The following is an 18,043-nucleotide window of genomic DNA, read 5'->3' as shown; positions in this document are numbered from 1 at the left end:
GTTGTTTTGGGGTCCCCCTCCCTTCTTTTTTTCTTTTCTTTTCATTGCTGTATGTATTTTGGAAATATTTTTTTTTCCATGTATGTTTTATGACGAGTCTGTGATGAGGAAAAAGATATTAATAAACAGATTATTGAAAAAAAATGACACTGGCTGGGAAGTGATTAACAGTGGCGATCAAAGGGTTAACTGTGTGCCTAGCCAGTGTTTGTGTGTACTATGTGTGCTGCTTTTACTAGGGGAAGAAACGGATTGTAATCCCTGTTTTGAAGGCACACAAAACCCATCCCTTCCACCCCTGTCAGAACAGAACTCTGCTTTGCTTACATTGACGACTCCTGCCCTATATTTTGGAAGCTTCTTCCAAAAGCAGATGGGAGAAATCAAACACCCAGCTAGGAAACCCATAACAATCAATTGCTGCTCCACTGCCTGCCGTAAAGCCAAAAACTAAATTTAGCCTAGCTGCCTAACTAGAACAGCGCTACAGTAGCAATTTTAGGCAAATACATCTTTTGGGTGTACTGCTTAAGCACAATTGAAATTTCTAGATTGACACTAAAAAAATAGCAAATCTTCACTTTTGAGTTCAATTCCAATTTAACAATAATACAAACGTAATTGAACAGTACATAATAGTAGCTGCTGTAGTAGCCGTATGTGGCAATGCGTTTATCTCATGATCATACAAAAAGTAGTAGAGGTAGTAGTAATAGTAGTAGTAGTAGCCAGATCCACTGTCCATCTAGAACTGGGGTCTCCAAACTTTCCAAAGAAAAGGCCAGTTTACTGTCCTTCCGGCTTTAGGGGGGGCAGACTGTGTACAGTGAGAGTAAATACCGTAATACCCAATCTTTGGTATTAGGGGGAGAAATAGTTGGTGTCATTGGGTGGAATAGTGCCCTATTTTTGTTGTCAGTGGAAGCCTTGTTTGGCTGTACTTCTCCTGTTCTACTGTTCTCCTGTTTTCAGCAGACAGCGGGCTGAAGCCCACTGTTGGCTGACGTCACACTCGGGAAAGATTGTGACAATATGGTCAGGATCCACCTACAACACTGAACTGGCCCTGACTGAGCCTCTCAGTGAGCCGCTGAGAGCCTGAGCCAGCCGCTCCCACCCCCTCCACAGGCCCAGCACTTCAGTGAGCGAGGGGGGGAAGAGCATAGAGCCGGTGACTGATAGTCACCGGCTCTCTGCTCACGGTGCTCTGAGAACTGAGCCATCAGCGGTCTTTGATTGCTCGGCTCTCAGTCTTAAAGCTGGTAGGGGACAGATGCAACATCCATGATCTAGGTAAGCACTGTATGATCGTGGAAAAAAAAAATGCCGAACTTCTCTTTTAAGCAGTTAGTCACATTGGGAGTTTTGCCTAAACCAAACACCTTTTCAAGATATGAAATCATTTTCAGTGGACCAAAAATTCAAGATTTTCTCAGAATTGGATCTAATTTGGCTTACTTGAACAAGAAAGCATAAAAATGTTTTTTCAATGCAAACGAAGAAACAGATTTATGCCTACTACACGATTGATTGTATGCTACGTTGAGATTGTATGATTTCTCTGTAAATGTATTCCATTAATTATTTTTGGACTTGGATGGGTTGGATGGGTTAACAGCTTTTTTTTTTTTTTTTTTAAACGTGAGAATTGTTATTTATTTAGATTGTATTTTATTATTACATTTTAAGGCTTCTATTATTACATTTTAAGGTGTTTGTTAACCCAAAAACAAGAATTACAGATCCTGGTCCCTTAAAGCAGATTAATCAGCACAGTGCTTGTGCTGTGTAATCTGCCCCCCTCTAAACTGTAAAAAGCTGCCTGTTCCTGCAACTTCCTGTATTCCCCTCTCTGCACTGACCACGATAACCAGGGCTGCTGAGCCCTGACCACCGTGGATGTACGTCCCTCCGTCATCCACAGCCCTGCTCTCAGCTCTCCTCTCTCCCCCTCACCCCCTCCTCCCTGCCTGTCAGCTCTGTGTCTACGTCTCTGTCTCTGCCCCCCCTCCCCGCCGCTATTAGTAAAATAAAAAATGCTCACTGCCAGCCCCTCTATTATACACTGGTATAGCACACTTTATCATTCTTTTATAAATACGAGGCTTGTAAATACCTGTTTAGCGCGATCTTAAGGCCAGTGACGTGATTCTCGGACAGTTTCCAGGGCTACTGCAGGAGGGGCTGAGCAGTCATGTGATCTCCCCAGCTGACATCAGAGGGAGATCTCGGCCATCCATCGGAGGTATACAGCAGCCGCAAGTCATGTGACCGGCCTGAAGATAGCTCTAAACAGGTATTTACATGCCTAGTTTTTATAAAAGGCTAATACAGCGTGCTATGCCAGGCTCTAATAGAGGGGTTGGCATAGACGTAAATGAATGGGTTAACAAACACTTTAAGCAGTTAGGGACATTGGGTGTTTCCATTTTGGTAAAGCTGTTAATTTTCCAGCTAAATCTGTTTCACCAAAATCACTTTGCTTACTCCAGCTCAAGAGAGCATAGAACTGGACAGCCTAATTTTTTCATTAGTGATATTGCTGCAAGTAGGGACACCTAAGTATAATTCACCCGCCACAGCGCTCAGAAGCCTCAAACTTTATTCATGCTCAACCAGGCTGTTAAATGCATACAAAATAAAGCAGTCTACAGAACTAATTGCCAATAATTAGACATGTACAATTTGTTTCGTTCCGAATTTGTTTTTTAAAGAATTTCGACAAATTTGTTAATTCGGAAATATCCGAACAAACAAAAACCCCTTTAATGAATTTTTCCAATTATTCGGAAATTCAAAATTCGAAAATCTGAAATTTCGGAAATTCAGATATTCGAAAATTCAAAAATAAGAATGAAAATCCGAAAACCCAAAAATGTGAAAATCTGAAATAATAACTTAACTATTTCTACCTATTAAATTATAGGTATAGGAATTTCCTTTCAAAAAAATTATGACAAAGCAGGACTTAATAACGACTCACGGGTGGTATCATGTAAATGATTTGGAATACTTACAAATAAAACACTTTGTAAGCTCAATTCCCCAACCAATTAGAGATGAGAAAGAGTTAACCCCAATCGAAAAGCTCTGTAATACAAAAACACCTGTAAAACATGGAATATTTCAAATTTATGAAATATTTACAGAATGAGAAGGTCATGGGACTCTACCCTTCATAGAAAAATGGGAACATGACATGGGCATAAAATTAGACGAAACACAAATGGTAGGTGCAGTGCATAACTATGCATTGGATAACCAAGACAGAGGCAAACTATAAGTGTATGGTGCGTTGGCATCTGACACCAGAGAGAATCAACAAATTTCAGCCAAATAAGTCCTCACAGTGTTGGAGGAATTGTAAACAAATAGGAACAACAATGCACATATGGTGGAAGTGCCCAGAGATAAAAGATTATTGGCAGGGAATTTTAGAATATACTGAGGTGATAACAGGGGAAAAGATTCCACAACACCCCTGGAATTGCTTGTTCCACAGGACAAGTAAAACAAGAAAACAATATAAGAAAACCTTGGTTCCGTTTCTGCTCAACGCGGCAAAAGGACTTATTCCCAAAAAATGGTTGTGTACTTGGAAGCCAGGTATAAAAGAGTGGTTACAGAGAGTGGATCATATTTGTAACATGGAGTACCTATGCAGCGGAGAGCAGGGACGGACTGAAAGTTATAGAGCAACCTGGGCAAAATGGAGTGTGTTTAAAATGTCAGAGAAGTACTCGCAGGGGATGATTGAAATAGGCTACAGTAGAAAGGTAATGAGGATATCAGATCGGGAAGGGTGGTGGTGGGGGGGCTAGGGGATTAGAGATAAGAGGTATAAATGAAAGATGTTAAAAAGTAATTTGAATATTTGTGTATTGTTTTGTATGAAAAACTTTTTCTAATAAAGAAAAGAATAAATTATAAAAAAAAAAAAAAAAAAAAAAAAAAAGAAAAAAGGAATTTCCTTTCAAATTTGGCTGTTAGAGAACGTAATAAATAGAAATTTATCCGATGTTACGAGCTATCTGAAAATACCATGTCTAAACGAATGGAACGTAACAAATTAATAATAATAAATAATAATAATAAAAACGTTGTATTGTTTTTATTATTATTATTATTATTATTATTATTATTATTAATAATAATAATTCATTCCGTCCAATTTGTTTAGATGCCGCATTCGTTATTTCGGATAATTCGTAACTTTGGATAAATTCGTATTCGTTACGTTGGCTAACAGCCAAATTTGAAAGCAAATTCCAATACCTAAAATGTAATAGTTAGTTATTATTAACTAGTTCGTTAGTTAGTTATTATTTCGAGTTTTCGGATATTCGTTCTTTTAAATATTTAGATTTCCTTTCTTATTTTTGAATTTTCGAATTTCTGAATTTTCGCATTTACAAATTTCTTGAGCTTTCGGATTTTTGTTCTTTTAAATTTTCGGATTTCCTTTCTTATTTTCGAATTTACGAATTTTCGAATTTACGAATTTTTGAGTTTTCGGATTTTCGTTCTTTTAAATTTTCGGATTTCCTTTCTTCATTTCGAATTTACGAATTTTTGAATTTCCGGATTTTCGAATTTACAAATTTCGATCATAACGAATGACCCAAAAAATTAAAGAAAAAAAAAAAAAGAATAAAACGAAAACGAACAAATTTTTGCACATGCAATTCATGCACATGTCGATCTTCCATATATATATATATGTATATATATATATATATATATATATATATATATAATTGCTGAGGGTCACAGCTGGTGCCTTGAGGTGTTTCACACCCTTGGTGTCAAGGTTGTATTTGTGCTTTTATGTTTTTATTATTATGCTTTTATTAAAACCTCCAATCATTGCCACTTAGCTCTGTGGACTGCTTCTTTGGCTAGCTAGTATAAAGGTTCATTTTCCATAACATACAGTGCAAAAAAATTCTTTGAACTCTTCACGTACTTTAAAATAATCATACCATAAAGATCCTAGACTGAGGAGCAGCTGGCCTACAGCTTACACTATATTAGCCTGTCACATTAAGAAATGTGTGCTTTCTGTCTACTTCTATCTCCTAATGATCTGACGTCGCTCTAGGTGATGGGACTTTCTCAAGAGAGTCATTTCTTATCAGAAAAAAACTCAGTTTGACGAAAGAGCGCTCACCCACAGATCATTATTATGTTGTTACTAGGAGACAATTTTGTACTACTGCATGGCAAGACATGGACTGTATTAACTACTGAAGGTCAGCAAGCTGTTGTGGGAAAACTGCAGGGTTGAGGGATTATAATAAATGAGTTATAATAGAAATGATAAAAAAGCAAAGAAATATTTCAGGTGCAACTTCGGTATCAAATGTATGTACTACTATATGTCTAGGTTGTAAGCAGTGGCATGTTTTGGTTTTGTGCTGCCCTAGACAAGACTAAAATCGCCCCCCCCCCCCCATCTAAATGTCTCCCACCCCAGCCACGGACGGTATCCCGTTCTTGTCACTGGGTGTGATGGGAAAGGTGCAGCCGTGAACAGCTGTGGCTTCCTCATCAGACTCAGAGACATGATTTGTCCAAGTGCCATATACAGAATTACTGTCCATGATCTGACGTTCGCGGTGATACCTCACATGTGTGGGATGATGGCTGCTTGCGTGCATGCCGGACCTTTGTGCAGGAGGACGGGGGCACTTTAATATTTTATTTTTTTTTTAACATTTTTATTGCTGTCACAAGGAATGTAAACGTCCTTGTGACAGCAATAGGCATGTGACAGGTGCTCTTCATGGAGGGATCTGGGGTCTATAAGACCCCAGATCCCTCCTCTGCACTTAAAGGGGTTGTAAACCCTCGTGTTTTTTCACCTTGATGCATCCTATGCATTAAGGTGAAAAAACACCTGGCAGTCACCGGCCCCCCAGCCCCCCCGTTTTACTTACATGATCCCCTTCATCTCCTCGGTGCGGACACGCTGTCCCTCTCACCACGGGGTCCTGGCTCTTGATTGGATAGATTGATAGCAGCGCAGCCATTGGCTCCCGCTGCTGTCAATCAAATCCAATGACGCTGGCGCCAAAGGTCGGCGCTGAGTCCGGCATTCTGTGTCTGTGGACGCAAATGCTGGACCCGGGAGCGTGCCCGCAAGGTAACCCCCTTGGGAGAGCACTTCTCCTAGGGGGTTATCTGATGTGGGGAGGAGCCGCGAGAGCCGCCGGGGGACCCCAGAAGAGGATGATGCAAAACGAGCTGCACAGTGGAGGTAAGTATGAAGTGTTTGTTATTTGAAAAAAAATTAAAAACGATCCTTTACAATCACTTTAAAAGCATTCAAAACACCGAGATCTGTATTTTTGAATACTTTTGATTTTTAAAAACTGGCGCAGATGGTTTTTTGAGCAAACTGGAAGCGATGTCATGTCATCACTTCTTGGTTTACTGTTCAGAACAGCCGATCAAAGCCGATCCCAGCTTTGCTTGACTGTCCTGCTACCCGGCAGAAGCGCCGGGCTGGTCGCTTGGGTCTTCCGGTGGGACAGGAGAGAGCAAGTGAGCCGTGGAAGGAGGTGGGAGGGCAGATGTCCCCTCCCACTGCTTATAATAGTTATTGAGCAGCTAGTAAGCCGCTAGGGTTACCACCTTTTCTTCAAGCCGAACACGAACACTTTAGTGTCGCACAGCAATTTTTAAAGCGTTGCCTATGAGGATTTTCAAGTACCGAAGTTTGGCGCCATTCTACGAGTGTGCGCAATTTTGAAGCGTGACATGTTAGGTTTCAATTTACTCGGTGTAACATCAGCTTTCATAGTATACAAAAAAAAATTGGGCTTACTTTACTGTTTTTTGTTTTTTTTTATTAAATGCATGAAACAGTTTTTTTTTTTTTCCCCCAAAAAAGTTTGAAAAATTGCTGCGCAAATACCGTGTGGGATAAAACGTTTCAACGACCGCCATTCTCTGCTAAAAAAAAAAAAAACATATATAATGTTTGGGGGTTCTGAGTAATTTTCTAGCAAAAAAAATATGCTTTTTACATGTAGGAGAGAAATGTCAGAATTGGCCTGGTAGGCAAGTGGTTAAGGTGCAGGGACTGATGTGAATGTAATATATATATATATATATATATATTTCCAGTGCTGCGCAAATTGACAACGCTATATAAGGTTGGATAAGAGCCAGGGAGGAGTTAACATTTTTATCAAGTTTTGATTTGTCTGTGGAGCACTTTTGACTACCTGTCCCTATGGCACCTGTATAAGAAAAGTGAGGGGAAATCTTAAAGGAAATATGTTTAGGCTAGGGCTGGGCTTTAAAGTCAATATGTAGTCAACATAATGACACAGAAATCAGCACAAGGGACATAACTTAAAGTCAGTAGGATGTGTCCCTTGTAATGATGCCTCTTCTATTCGGTAATATTCTTCTCTACTCCCCCCCGCCATCGAAATCTTCCAGTGCAGCAGGGCTTAATAGAATTGTGGGAGCTGTTACAGGCGCTCATCAGTAGTGCCTGACTATGCCCGTCCTTTCTGCCCAACTCCGCCGTTCATAGAAGCTGTATTACAGCTTGAATTGAATGAAAAATGATTCATGAATGGAGGAATAGCAGATGATTGAAAGATCCGCCTCCTCCATTCATACATCCTGTTTTATTCATAGAAGCTGTAGTACAACTTTTATGAATGGAGGAGCTGGGTGGAAAGGGAGGGCACAAGGGGCACATCCTGGTGACTGTAAGTTATGTCCCTTGTGCTGATGTCTGTGTTTTTTATTTTGGCTGCACTTAGGCTTTAAGATGCTTGATGCCTTTTAAAAATGTATTTAATTAAAAAGCTTGGTAGATTTCTGATGTGTTTTGATAAAGGTTCTGAGACTCATTGTTTTTTTTCTGTTTGTATTCTTTTAGGATGTGAACATATCCCAGTGGAATTCCTCAGGTGGAGTGACCCAGAGCCAATCGCTGCTGTCGTCTTTGCATGCCTGGGCCTACTAGCGACCATGTTTGTCACAGCAATATTCATCTTATACAGAGATACTCCTGTAGTGAAGTCGTCTAGCAGGGAGCTCTGCTATATCATTTTAGCAGGCATCTGTCTAGGCTACCTGTGCACCTTCTGCCTCATTGCAAAACCACAACGGATCTACTGCTACCTGCAAAGAATCGGGATTGGCCTTTCTCCGGCAATGAGCTATTCAGCCCTCGTCACCAAAACGAACCGTATAGCACGGATTTTGGCTGGAAGCAAAAAGAAAATATGTACCAAGAAGCCAAGGTTCATGAGTGCCTGTGCCCAGTTGGTTATTGCGTTTGTCTTAATCTGCATCCAGTTAGGCATCATCGTTGCATTATTCATCATGCAGCCCCCTGATGTCGTTTTTGACTATCCCAGCATTCGAGAGGTCTACCTGATCTGCAATACCAACAATCTGGGTGTAGTCACTCCGCTCGGTTACAATGGGCTGTTGATCCTGAGTTGTACCTTCTATGCATTCAAAACTAGAAATGTGCCAGCCAATTTTAACGAAGCAAAGTACATTGCTTTCACTATGTATACCACCTGCATCATTTGGCTGGCCTTTGTGCCAATCTATTTTGGAAGTAACTACAAAATTATCACCATGTGCTTCTCTGTGAGCTTAAGTGCCACGGTTGCACTGGGCTGCATGTTTGTGCCAAAGGTTTACATCATCCTGGCCAAACCAGAGAGGAACGTCCGAAGTGCGTTCACCACTTCCACCGTGGTGCGCATGCATGTGGGTGATGGAAAGTCTTCTTCAGCTGCCAGCCGCTCCAGTAGCCTGGTCAACCTATGGAAAAGAAGGGGATCTTCTGGGGAAACATTAAGGTAAACAATTGAAATAACATTCTCTTTGTTAAGCTCCATGGATTGCACCTATTTGTACTTTTTGGTGTAACCAAAGTGTTATTTTATTTTGTCAAACTACATATCTTATACTTAGATATAACCTTTGGATAATTTCCTTATAGGTGGTCATTGGTGATGTGATATCATGAAAATGTTTGGGGCTAGGGTCATACACATTGTTGTTAGGTGTAGTGTTACCAGTGTTTGTGGTTTCAAATTTGCCACTATTCTACCAATACCTCTCATGAATTGTGAGATCTGCTCGGGCAGCCATCGGACATAAGTAGTGCTTAATCATCAGTGCCTGCAAACCCGGAAGTCACCCAGACATGAACAGTGACATGTACACTGTTGGATAATGTGTGTTGACCTATTCAGCTACATGATCTATGTTGGCCCCATGAGAAATGACCACCCAGTTTCTCGTTTATTCATCAATGTGTATAGGCCCTAGGGTTCAATTTCACAATGCTTTCTTTGCCCTGCTGTTCGATTTAACACATGGAGCTCAATTAGCACTGAAAGTTGAAGCTATCGATTTCCACAGGAAGTGCGTTGGTCAAGGGTTTAAAAATGTCCCAGAATAAATGAGAATAGGATGTGCCCAACTATACTACAACAACTTATATAGAGAAACAGAAGGAACATTTCCATCTTCAGTATGCCGCATACATACATCAGCCTGGTTAGGAAAATGATGGTGGATCCTAACAGGGTGGCCACATGATCGCAAATGGCCAGATCTATCTTTGCTTGTCCTATCAGTCAGAGATCTGCATATATCCATGGCCAATATGAGTAGAAGACAGAATGCTGTGAAGGATGAGAATCGGAGATAGCAAACATTGAACTTATCTTTTTTCCATTGCTGAAGGTCTAAGTGTCAAGAATAAACATTTTTCTGGTTTTGTATACTTTCATAATATTAGCGTCACCAGATGTGATAGCTTTTGGTGGAGTTACGTTTATTATACACATTTTCTATATGCATCTTATGCCTTGTTTCCACTGAGCGGATCGGTTCGGGTCGGTACAGTTTGAATGGCCTAGAATGGTCTGGTCTATTCTGGTGAGCGTTTCCACTGCAAGTGGGACCACAAGGGGCCATACAGGGTTTAGAAAAAATGCCTCAGCATAGCACAGCAGAGGGTTTTCTGTCAGCCAATCAGTGGAATGTATCGTAGCTCCACCCTAACCGAACCGTTCCATTTTCTATGGCCCCGCATCCGAAGCAGGACCCTGAATGGAACGGTTCGGTTCGGTTGTATGGGCCGCTTTCATAATGGAAACACCCAAAATAGCGTACCGTACCGAACCGAACCGATCCGCTCAGTGGAAACGAGGCATTAGATCATCAATTTAACCTCATTGAACTATGAGATATATATCTGTATGCAGGGGGTTGTCTCACTGCTGGGGGTGGGCAGGGGAATCTGATCTGCTGGTTCACTGCTAGGAAATGAGAGCTGTTGAGTTAATGCAGGGGGGAGAGAGCAAGGTAAGGTGAGTAGACCTAAGCAACTTTGGCACTTTAGATCTAAGAACCTTGAGAAATAATTGCCCCACAGTTGCTGCAGCTATAGAGGTCTATTGTGCCTGTGCAGCCTGTGCACATGGGGTAACACCTAGCATGAAGGTGTGCTTACGAATGCTCGGGACCAGACGGAGGCTGCGGTCATGTGAACAATCAGGCATTAAAGCGGAGTTCCACACAAAAATGGAACTTCCGCTTTTCGGAACCCTCCCCCCTTGTGTAGATGTATGTGTTGCATTTGGAGGGATAAGCAGAGCTGTTGCCCACTCCACTAGTCCAGCGTATCTCTGTTACCTCACTCCCAGTAACATAATGGTGTACGTAGCTGGCCACGTGCCCTCCCTGTACCTAGTGAGCAGGCCTTAGATCTCCGTAACACTTGTCTGCTCCCAGTGACAAGAGGAGATGGACAGCCAGGGACACTGATGCCCTCGCTACTGAAGGACCTGTGACCAAATCAAATACCACACCAAATGACTGGTTGCTATAGCTGTTTTTCTTATGGTTACCCATGGCAACTACCCCTTCTTCTTAGTCTTGTGAGTTAACCCCTTGTAGTGGTGTTACACATACCCCATAGTGCTATTACAGACCCAGGTTCTTAAGAATATGCCAAGACCCAACATGCACCCCTTTTGAATAACTTCAGACCAGGCTTAGTGCAGTTGAACAACTTTACTGAGAATTCAGCAGAACAGTGTTTACAATGCATAAAGTTGTCAACCTAGCTACGCCTAACTGAGGCTGCCCCAGGTTAACTGAACAGGTGAAGTAATAACAGGAATAGTCCATTCTTGGAAAGGCTTGGGCAGAGAAGTCCATGTCCTTGGGATGTCCTGATGAGTCGATGTCTAGTGCTGGACCACAGGCAGGCCCGGATTTACTCCCTTTGCCGCCCCAAGGCCGGGCCCTTCAATGCCGCCCCCCCCCCCCCCCCCCCACACACACACACACCACCAGAAAGAGCCCCCAGACATAATACGGTCAAAGACTGCAGACATGATACAAGAGATGGTCAGAGACTGCAATCATAGTACAGGAGATGGTCAGAGACTGCAGACATGATACAGGAGACGGTCAGAGACTGCAGTTCCTATGGACATTAGTAGATAATGGCTGATCGGCCCTCTCACCTGACCCAGTGATACAGCAATGGTTCCTCTGATCAGGAGTCAGCTCACTCTGAATTGCCCGTTGCGATTCCGCTGGGTAGCACCCAGATCTGTATTCCTGCAATGACTCCATTCCTTTCTCTGCCAGGGATGGCACCAGGCTGTGTGGCTTTCCCTCTGGTGGCGCTGGGCAGCGGGGTTCTCTCTCTAATGGTTTTCCCTCAGCAGTGTCCTCTCCCTCTGGAGTCCTGGGTGTACTTTCCTGGGTGTAGACCCCCCCAGGACAAACCACCCCCCTCCATTAGTACAGACCCCCCCAGGACAAACCCCCATCCATTAGTACAGACCCCCACCAGGACAAACCCCCCTCCCTTCATTAGTACAGATCCCCCCAGGACAAACCCCCCTCCCTTCATTAGTACAGATCCCCCCAGGACAAACCCCCCTCCCTTCATTAGTACAGATCCCCCAGGACAAACCCCCCTCCCTTCGTTAGTACAGATGCCCCCAGGACAAACCCCCCTCCCTTCATTAGTACAGATCCCCCCAGGACAAACCCCCCTCCCTTCATTAGTACAGATCCCCCCAGGACAAACCCCCCTCCCTTCATTAGTACAGATCCCCCCAGGACAAACCCCCCTCCGTTAGTACGGACCCCCCAGGACAAACGCCCCTCTATTAGTACAAACCCCCCCAGGACAACCCCCTCTCCATTAGTACAACCCCCCCCAGGTCAAACCCCTCTATTAGCACAGACCCCCCAGGACAAACCACCCCTCCCTTTATTAGTACAGACCCCCCCAGGACAAACCCCCCTCCATTAGTACAGACCCCCAGGACAACCCCCCCTTCATTAGTACAACCCCCCCCTTCATTAGTACAGACATCCCAGGACAAACCCCCCCTTCAATAGTACAGACCCCCAGGACAACCCCCCTCCATTAGTGCAGACATCCCAGGACAAACCCCCCCTTCACTAGTACAAACCCCCAGGACAACCCCCCCTCCATTAGTGCAGACATCCCAGGACAAACCCCCCTTCACTAGTACAGACCCCCAGGACAACCCCCCCTCCATTAGTGCAGACATCCCAGGACAACCCCCCCTTCACTAGTACAGACCCCCAGGACAACCCCCCTCCATTAGTGCAGACATCCCAGGACAAACCCCCCCCTTCACTAGTACAGACCCCCAGGACAACCCCCCCTCCATTAGTGCAGACATCCCAGGACAAACCCCCCCCCTTCACTAGTACAGACCCCCAGGACAACCCCCCCTCCATTAGTACAGACATACCAGGACAAACCCCCCTTCACTAGTACAGACCCCCAGGACAACCCCCCCTCCATTAATGCAGACATCCCAGGACAACCCCCCCTTCACTAGTACAGACCCCAGGACAACCCCCCCTCCATTAGTGCAGACATCCCAGGACAACCCCCCCCCTTCACTAGTACAGACCCCCAGGACAACCCCCCCTCCATTAGTGCAGACATCCCAGGACAAACCCCCCCTTCACTAGTACAGACCCCCAGGACAACCCCCCCTCCATTAGTGCAGACATCCCAGGACAAACCCCCCCCTTCACTAGTACAGACCCCCAGGACAACCCCCCTCCATAAGTGTACAGATGGAGACGGGCTTGGGCGGGAGTGAGAGACACAGGAGGACACGCGCCCCCCCCCCCCCGCACAGAGACCAGCCGCTCCGATCTCCTTCGGCTGCTCTCCTTCTCTGACAGGAGGAGGGAGGGGAGACAGGCTTGAGCATCGAAAAACCAGCAGCGGCGGTGGCCTGCGGAGGACGCCGCCTCAGTCTGGACACACACAGAGAGGAGGAGGAGGAGGGAGAGGAGCACTCTAGTGCTTCAGCGCCCCCACCTCTCTGGCGCCCGGGTGCGCTGCATCACATGCTGCTATGTTAGTGTGGGGGGCGGCCGAGAATTTGTTGCAGGAGCGGCGCCGCCCCTGTACCACTGCCGCCCCGAGGCCTGGCCTCAGTGGCCTTGTGGGAAATCCGGCCCTGACCACAGGTACCAGCGAACTCTTGCAGATGCCTAGTCTTCTCTTTGGTCCCGGCTCCCCTGGGATGTGGACAACATCCCTTTTTATAAAACACAGGAGGGAGGCTGGACCTCAGCCCGTGAACACACTCACACAGGGAAGGCAGTAAAATGGTAATCCCTTCCCTCTACCTAGGCAGCCATGCTAAAGTAGGCTACCTGTCTACAAGTATCCTTAGCTCTCCTTCTTTTAACTATATAGTTTTCTTCATTACTGCATGTGTATAGAGTCTGTGGTTAATTTTCCTCAATATCTTTTGGTAAAAATCCAAGGACAGACTGTAGCAGAGTTTCCAACTTTTATGGAAAATTGAGAGGATACTCTCCTGCCCCCTGCCTAGAGAGGCATTTCAAGGGGCAATTTGCAAAATGCATGGAATGCCCTGCCAAAGGAATGACGCTTGGCAGCTATGGTGTACTGTGAACTTTTGGAAATGATTTGAGTGGAAATTTTGTCTCGCAGACCATTGCCTTTGTAACTGATTAGTGCTAGTTTACCTTTACAGCCCACTAAATGAAACAAAGAAATATCATATATACGTGAACATATAACTGCGCTGTGAAACATGTAAACAATATTAAAATATGTACGGCTGCTCTCACAGAAGGGCTGTATAGCAAATCCCCAAAAAATATATGCATAAAAATGTGTAGCGCCATTCAACAGAACTATGTGAAAACAGAAAAGTCCATAAAGCGTATTAAAGTCCCGTAAAACTCAGTATATAGTGAACCAAAGAAGAAAGTAGTAAAAACGTCCGTCGACCACAACAAATGTGCTTGTTGATGTCAACCTCGCTTATTAATATAAAGATGGCCTTTGAGAAAGCCGATTGGGCAATACGCATCAGGTGGCTTGGGATGTCATTACCTACGGTGGAGCTAGGAACGCCATCTTGCTGAAGCTTTTCTTATTTTGTATAGCAGAAAAGCCCTTTACCCTTTACCCTGTATCTGGTGGCTGGTAAGATGTATCTAAAAAAGAAGGGGGGAAACAAAAGGAATTCCCCAAAGCAATTCTTCAATGAGAAACAGGCAGATTAACCAATATATTATATATAGTATTTATTGCAAAAAATCACTTGACACTAATCAAAAATAGAAAATACCTCCACCAAATTCATTAAAATTAGACAACGTTGCCTACACACTCATATGACCACCACACTCATACATACACCCCCCCCCCCCCCCATTAATATCATTATACACTTTATAAAATCACTGATAATTACTATGATGGTATAGATGATAATGCGGTCAAGCCAATATACTAATATTAAATAGATATCAAACACAGAGTTGAAATCTCATCCATGAGTCTATTCAACCACGATAGTATGTGATGGTGGGAGCAGGTAGCTCCAGTAGCGTTAATTAGAAGATTGTAGACTAGACAGTTCATGGATAATTGACAAGGGGAAAGAGCAAGTCACTGGAAATGCAGTTTGAAATATGGACAGGAGATGATTAGTAGGAATTCCTTCACTGAGCTTATCTATCTGGCAGCTGTTCAGGCTATAAACAACCTATGCAGGCGGGTTTGTAAATATCTGTGGGGCAGGTGAGTATATGTGTGTACAACTTCCACCCAGCCGGGAGGTATAAAACAGTAAATCTCACCGCTCTCCCGATAACCACCTCAGCCAAGGCACTGGTGAAAAGCCGGTATTCCGCTTGCCGATAGCTCAGGAGAAAACTTCCGTCTGTCCTTCTGGATCACTGAAGTCTAGCCAGTGAAAGTAGAAATCCTTCGAGTTAGTAGGAGCCTACATATGGCCCAAACATTCCAGCGGCTCTTTCAAATATCCCGGGAATAGCCGAGGGGGGTTCGCCAGCTGGTGGGCGGGTCTGAGTCCTCGCTACAGGGAGCGTGATGGCATCATTGCTGATGCGTTTCACTCATGACCCGAGTTTCTTCAGAGCATGCACGGACACCTGATAAGTATCCTTAAAAAGCCCATGCGCAGTGCAACAAAATTGACATCTGCGTTGGGACAAACAGGTATCCACTTACAGAATTAACAACCATTCATGCAGAATAACAAGAACAACAATACTATAGCTGGCCAGTCAAGGAGTGCAGAGGGTCCCAATTACCACACATGGGGAAGCACCTAACCTAAAGCAAAATACGGACACAAACCCAAAGACAAAAAGTACAAAATAAAAGATAAAAAATAATAAAGATTAAAAAATAAGAAGAATAGTGACGAAAAACAAACACCAAACACAACTATGAAAAAACAAAAAATAAAAATATTTGAAAAAATCTAAAATAAATCAAAAACAGTGGTGATGGATATCAATTAGGTGGCCACAGGTTGGCGATGGCAAGGGCAACATGCCAGGTAACAACCTCCCAACCATGTTGCAGTAGGTCTGACAGAAAAAGTACCATGCAGGATAGCCATTAACATATAATGGAGCTGTAAAAAATACCCCCAGGCAAATGAAAAAGAATTATTATAGACAGAGGATTTCAGTAAGGCCCAGGGTGTAAGGAACACAGAAAGAGTACACTCATTATTGAGCCCCAAGGGTTGCATACTATTCAGGTTAAAAAATCCACATTTTTTATTTCTGACATAAAATCTTGTCACTGGGTCACTGTCATGAAAGTTAATGAAAGAAAGAAAGACGATGAACGTCCACTTGCTTTACATTTCATTAACTTTCATGACAGTGACCCCAGGGGACTTTCCTTTAAGGGTATTTACAGACTCAATTTACCCCTTAGAAGGGGTGACTTTGACAGGATTTTATGTCAGAAAGAAAAAATGTGGATTTTTAACCTGAATAGTATGCAACCCCCGGGGCTCAATAATGAGTGTTGTCTTTCTGTGTTCCTTACACCCTGAGCCTTACTGAAATCCTCTGTCTATAATAATTCTTTTTCATTTGCCTGGAGGTATTTTTTACAGCTCCATTATATGTTAAAGCAGAGGTCCAGCCGTTTTTTTTTTTTTTTTTAAGTCAGCAACTACAAGCATTGTAGCTGCTGACTTTTAATAAGGGCACTTACCTGTCCAGTGAGCCCGCAATGTCGGCCCCCCTTGCGGCTTCACTGCCAGTTTCCTACTGCAATTGCGCAGAAGACATTGCACCCAATGACAACGCGAGGGAGGACAAGAACCACGGAGTAGGAAGTGGCAGATTAGGACGATCTGCGTAGGACGATCCGCGTAGCAAAAGCCATTTCTGGTAAGTAAAAAAAAATTTTTTTTTCAAATGTTTTTAATGTATTTTAAGGAGCGTGTTTGTGTGTTTTTTTTTTTTTTAGGGTGGACCTCCGCTTTAATGGCCATCCCGCATGGTACGTTTTCTGTCAGACTTATTGCAACATGGTTGGGAGGTATTAACTGGCATGTTGCCCTTGCCTTCGCCAACCCGTGTCCACCTAATTGATATCCATCACCACTGTTTTTGATTTATTTTTGATTTTTTCATATTTTTTATTTTTCCCTGGTTATTATTTTTAATTTATTTAACCTGTTTATATATTTGGTTGTTTTTTCATAGTTGTATTTGTTTTTTGTCACTATTCTTGTTATTTTTATCTTTATTATTTTTTATCTTTTATTTTTTACTTTTTATCTTTGGGTTTGTGTCCGTGTTTTGCTTTAGGTTAGGTGCTTCCCCATGTGTGTTAATTGGGACCCTCTGCACTCCTTGACCGGCCAGCTATAGTATTGTTGTTGGTATTCCACATGAATAGGTGTTAATTCTGTAAGTGGATACCTGTTTGTCCCAGGACAGACGTCAATTTGTTGCACTGCGCATGGGCTATTTAAGGATACTTATCAGGTGTCCGCTCATGCTCTGAAGAAACTCGGGTCATGAGTGAAACACGTCAGCATGACGCCATCACGCTCCCTGTAGCGAGGACTCAGACCCGCCCACCAGCTGACGAACCCCCTCAGCTATTCCCGGGACATTCGAAAGAGCCGCTGGAATGTTTGGGCATATGTAGGCTCCTACTAACCGGAAGGATTTCTAAATTCACTGGCTAGACTTCAGTGATCTAGAAGGACAGACGGAAGTTTTCTCCTGAGCTATTGGCACGCGGAATACCGGCTTTTCACCAGTGCCTTGGCTGAGGTGGTTATCGGGAGAGAGGTGAGATTTACTGTTTTACACCTCCCGGCTGGGTGGAAGTTATAAACACATATACTCACCTGCCCCATAGATATTTACCAACCCGCCTGCATAGGTTGTTTATAGCCTGAACAGCCGCCAGATATATAAGCTCAGTGAAGGAATTCCTACTAATTATCTCTTGTCCATTTTTTCAAACTGCATTTCCAGTGACTTGTTCTTTCCCCTGGTCAATTATCCATGAACTGTCTACGATCTTCTAATTAACGCTATTGGACCTAACTTCTCCCACCATCACATACTATTGTGGTTGAATAGACTCATGGATGAGATTTCAACTCTGTGTTTGATATCTATTTAAACACTAAGCTAC

General features: G+C 43.5%; 1 protein-coding gene across 1 annotated transcript in view; it reads left to right on the top strand.

Moving 5' to 3' along the window:
* GRM5 (glutamate metabotropic receptor 5) overlaps window positions 1-18,043 on the top strand; it is a 528,413-nt gene that overhangs the window by 450,471 nt on the left and 59,899 nt on the right. Inside the window, 1 exon segment of the mRNA XM_073612964.1 lies at window positions 7,904-8,843. Coding sequence (XP_073469065.1) covers window positions 7,904-8,843 — 940 coding nt within the window.

This window comes from Aquarana catesbeiana, linkage group LG02, assembly GCF_042186555.1.
Source record: "Aquarana catesbeiana isolate 2022-GZ linkage group LG02, ASM4218655v1, whole genome shotgun sequence".
In the NCBI taxonomy this organism is placed as follows: Eukaryota; Metazoa; Chordata; class Amphibia; order Anura; family Ranidae; genus Aquarana; species Aquarana catesbeiana.
This window is presented reverse-complemented; position numbering and strand designations above follow the sequence as displayed.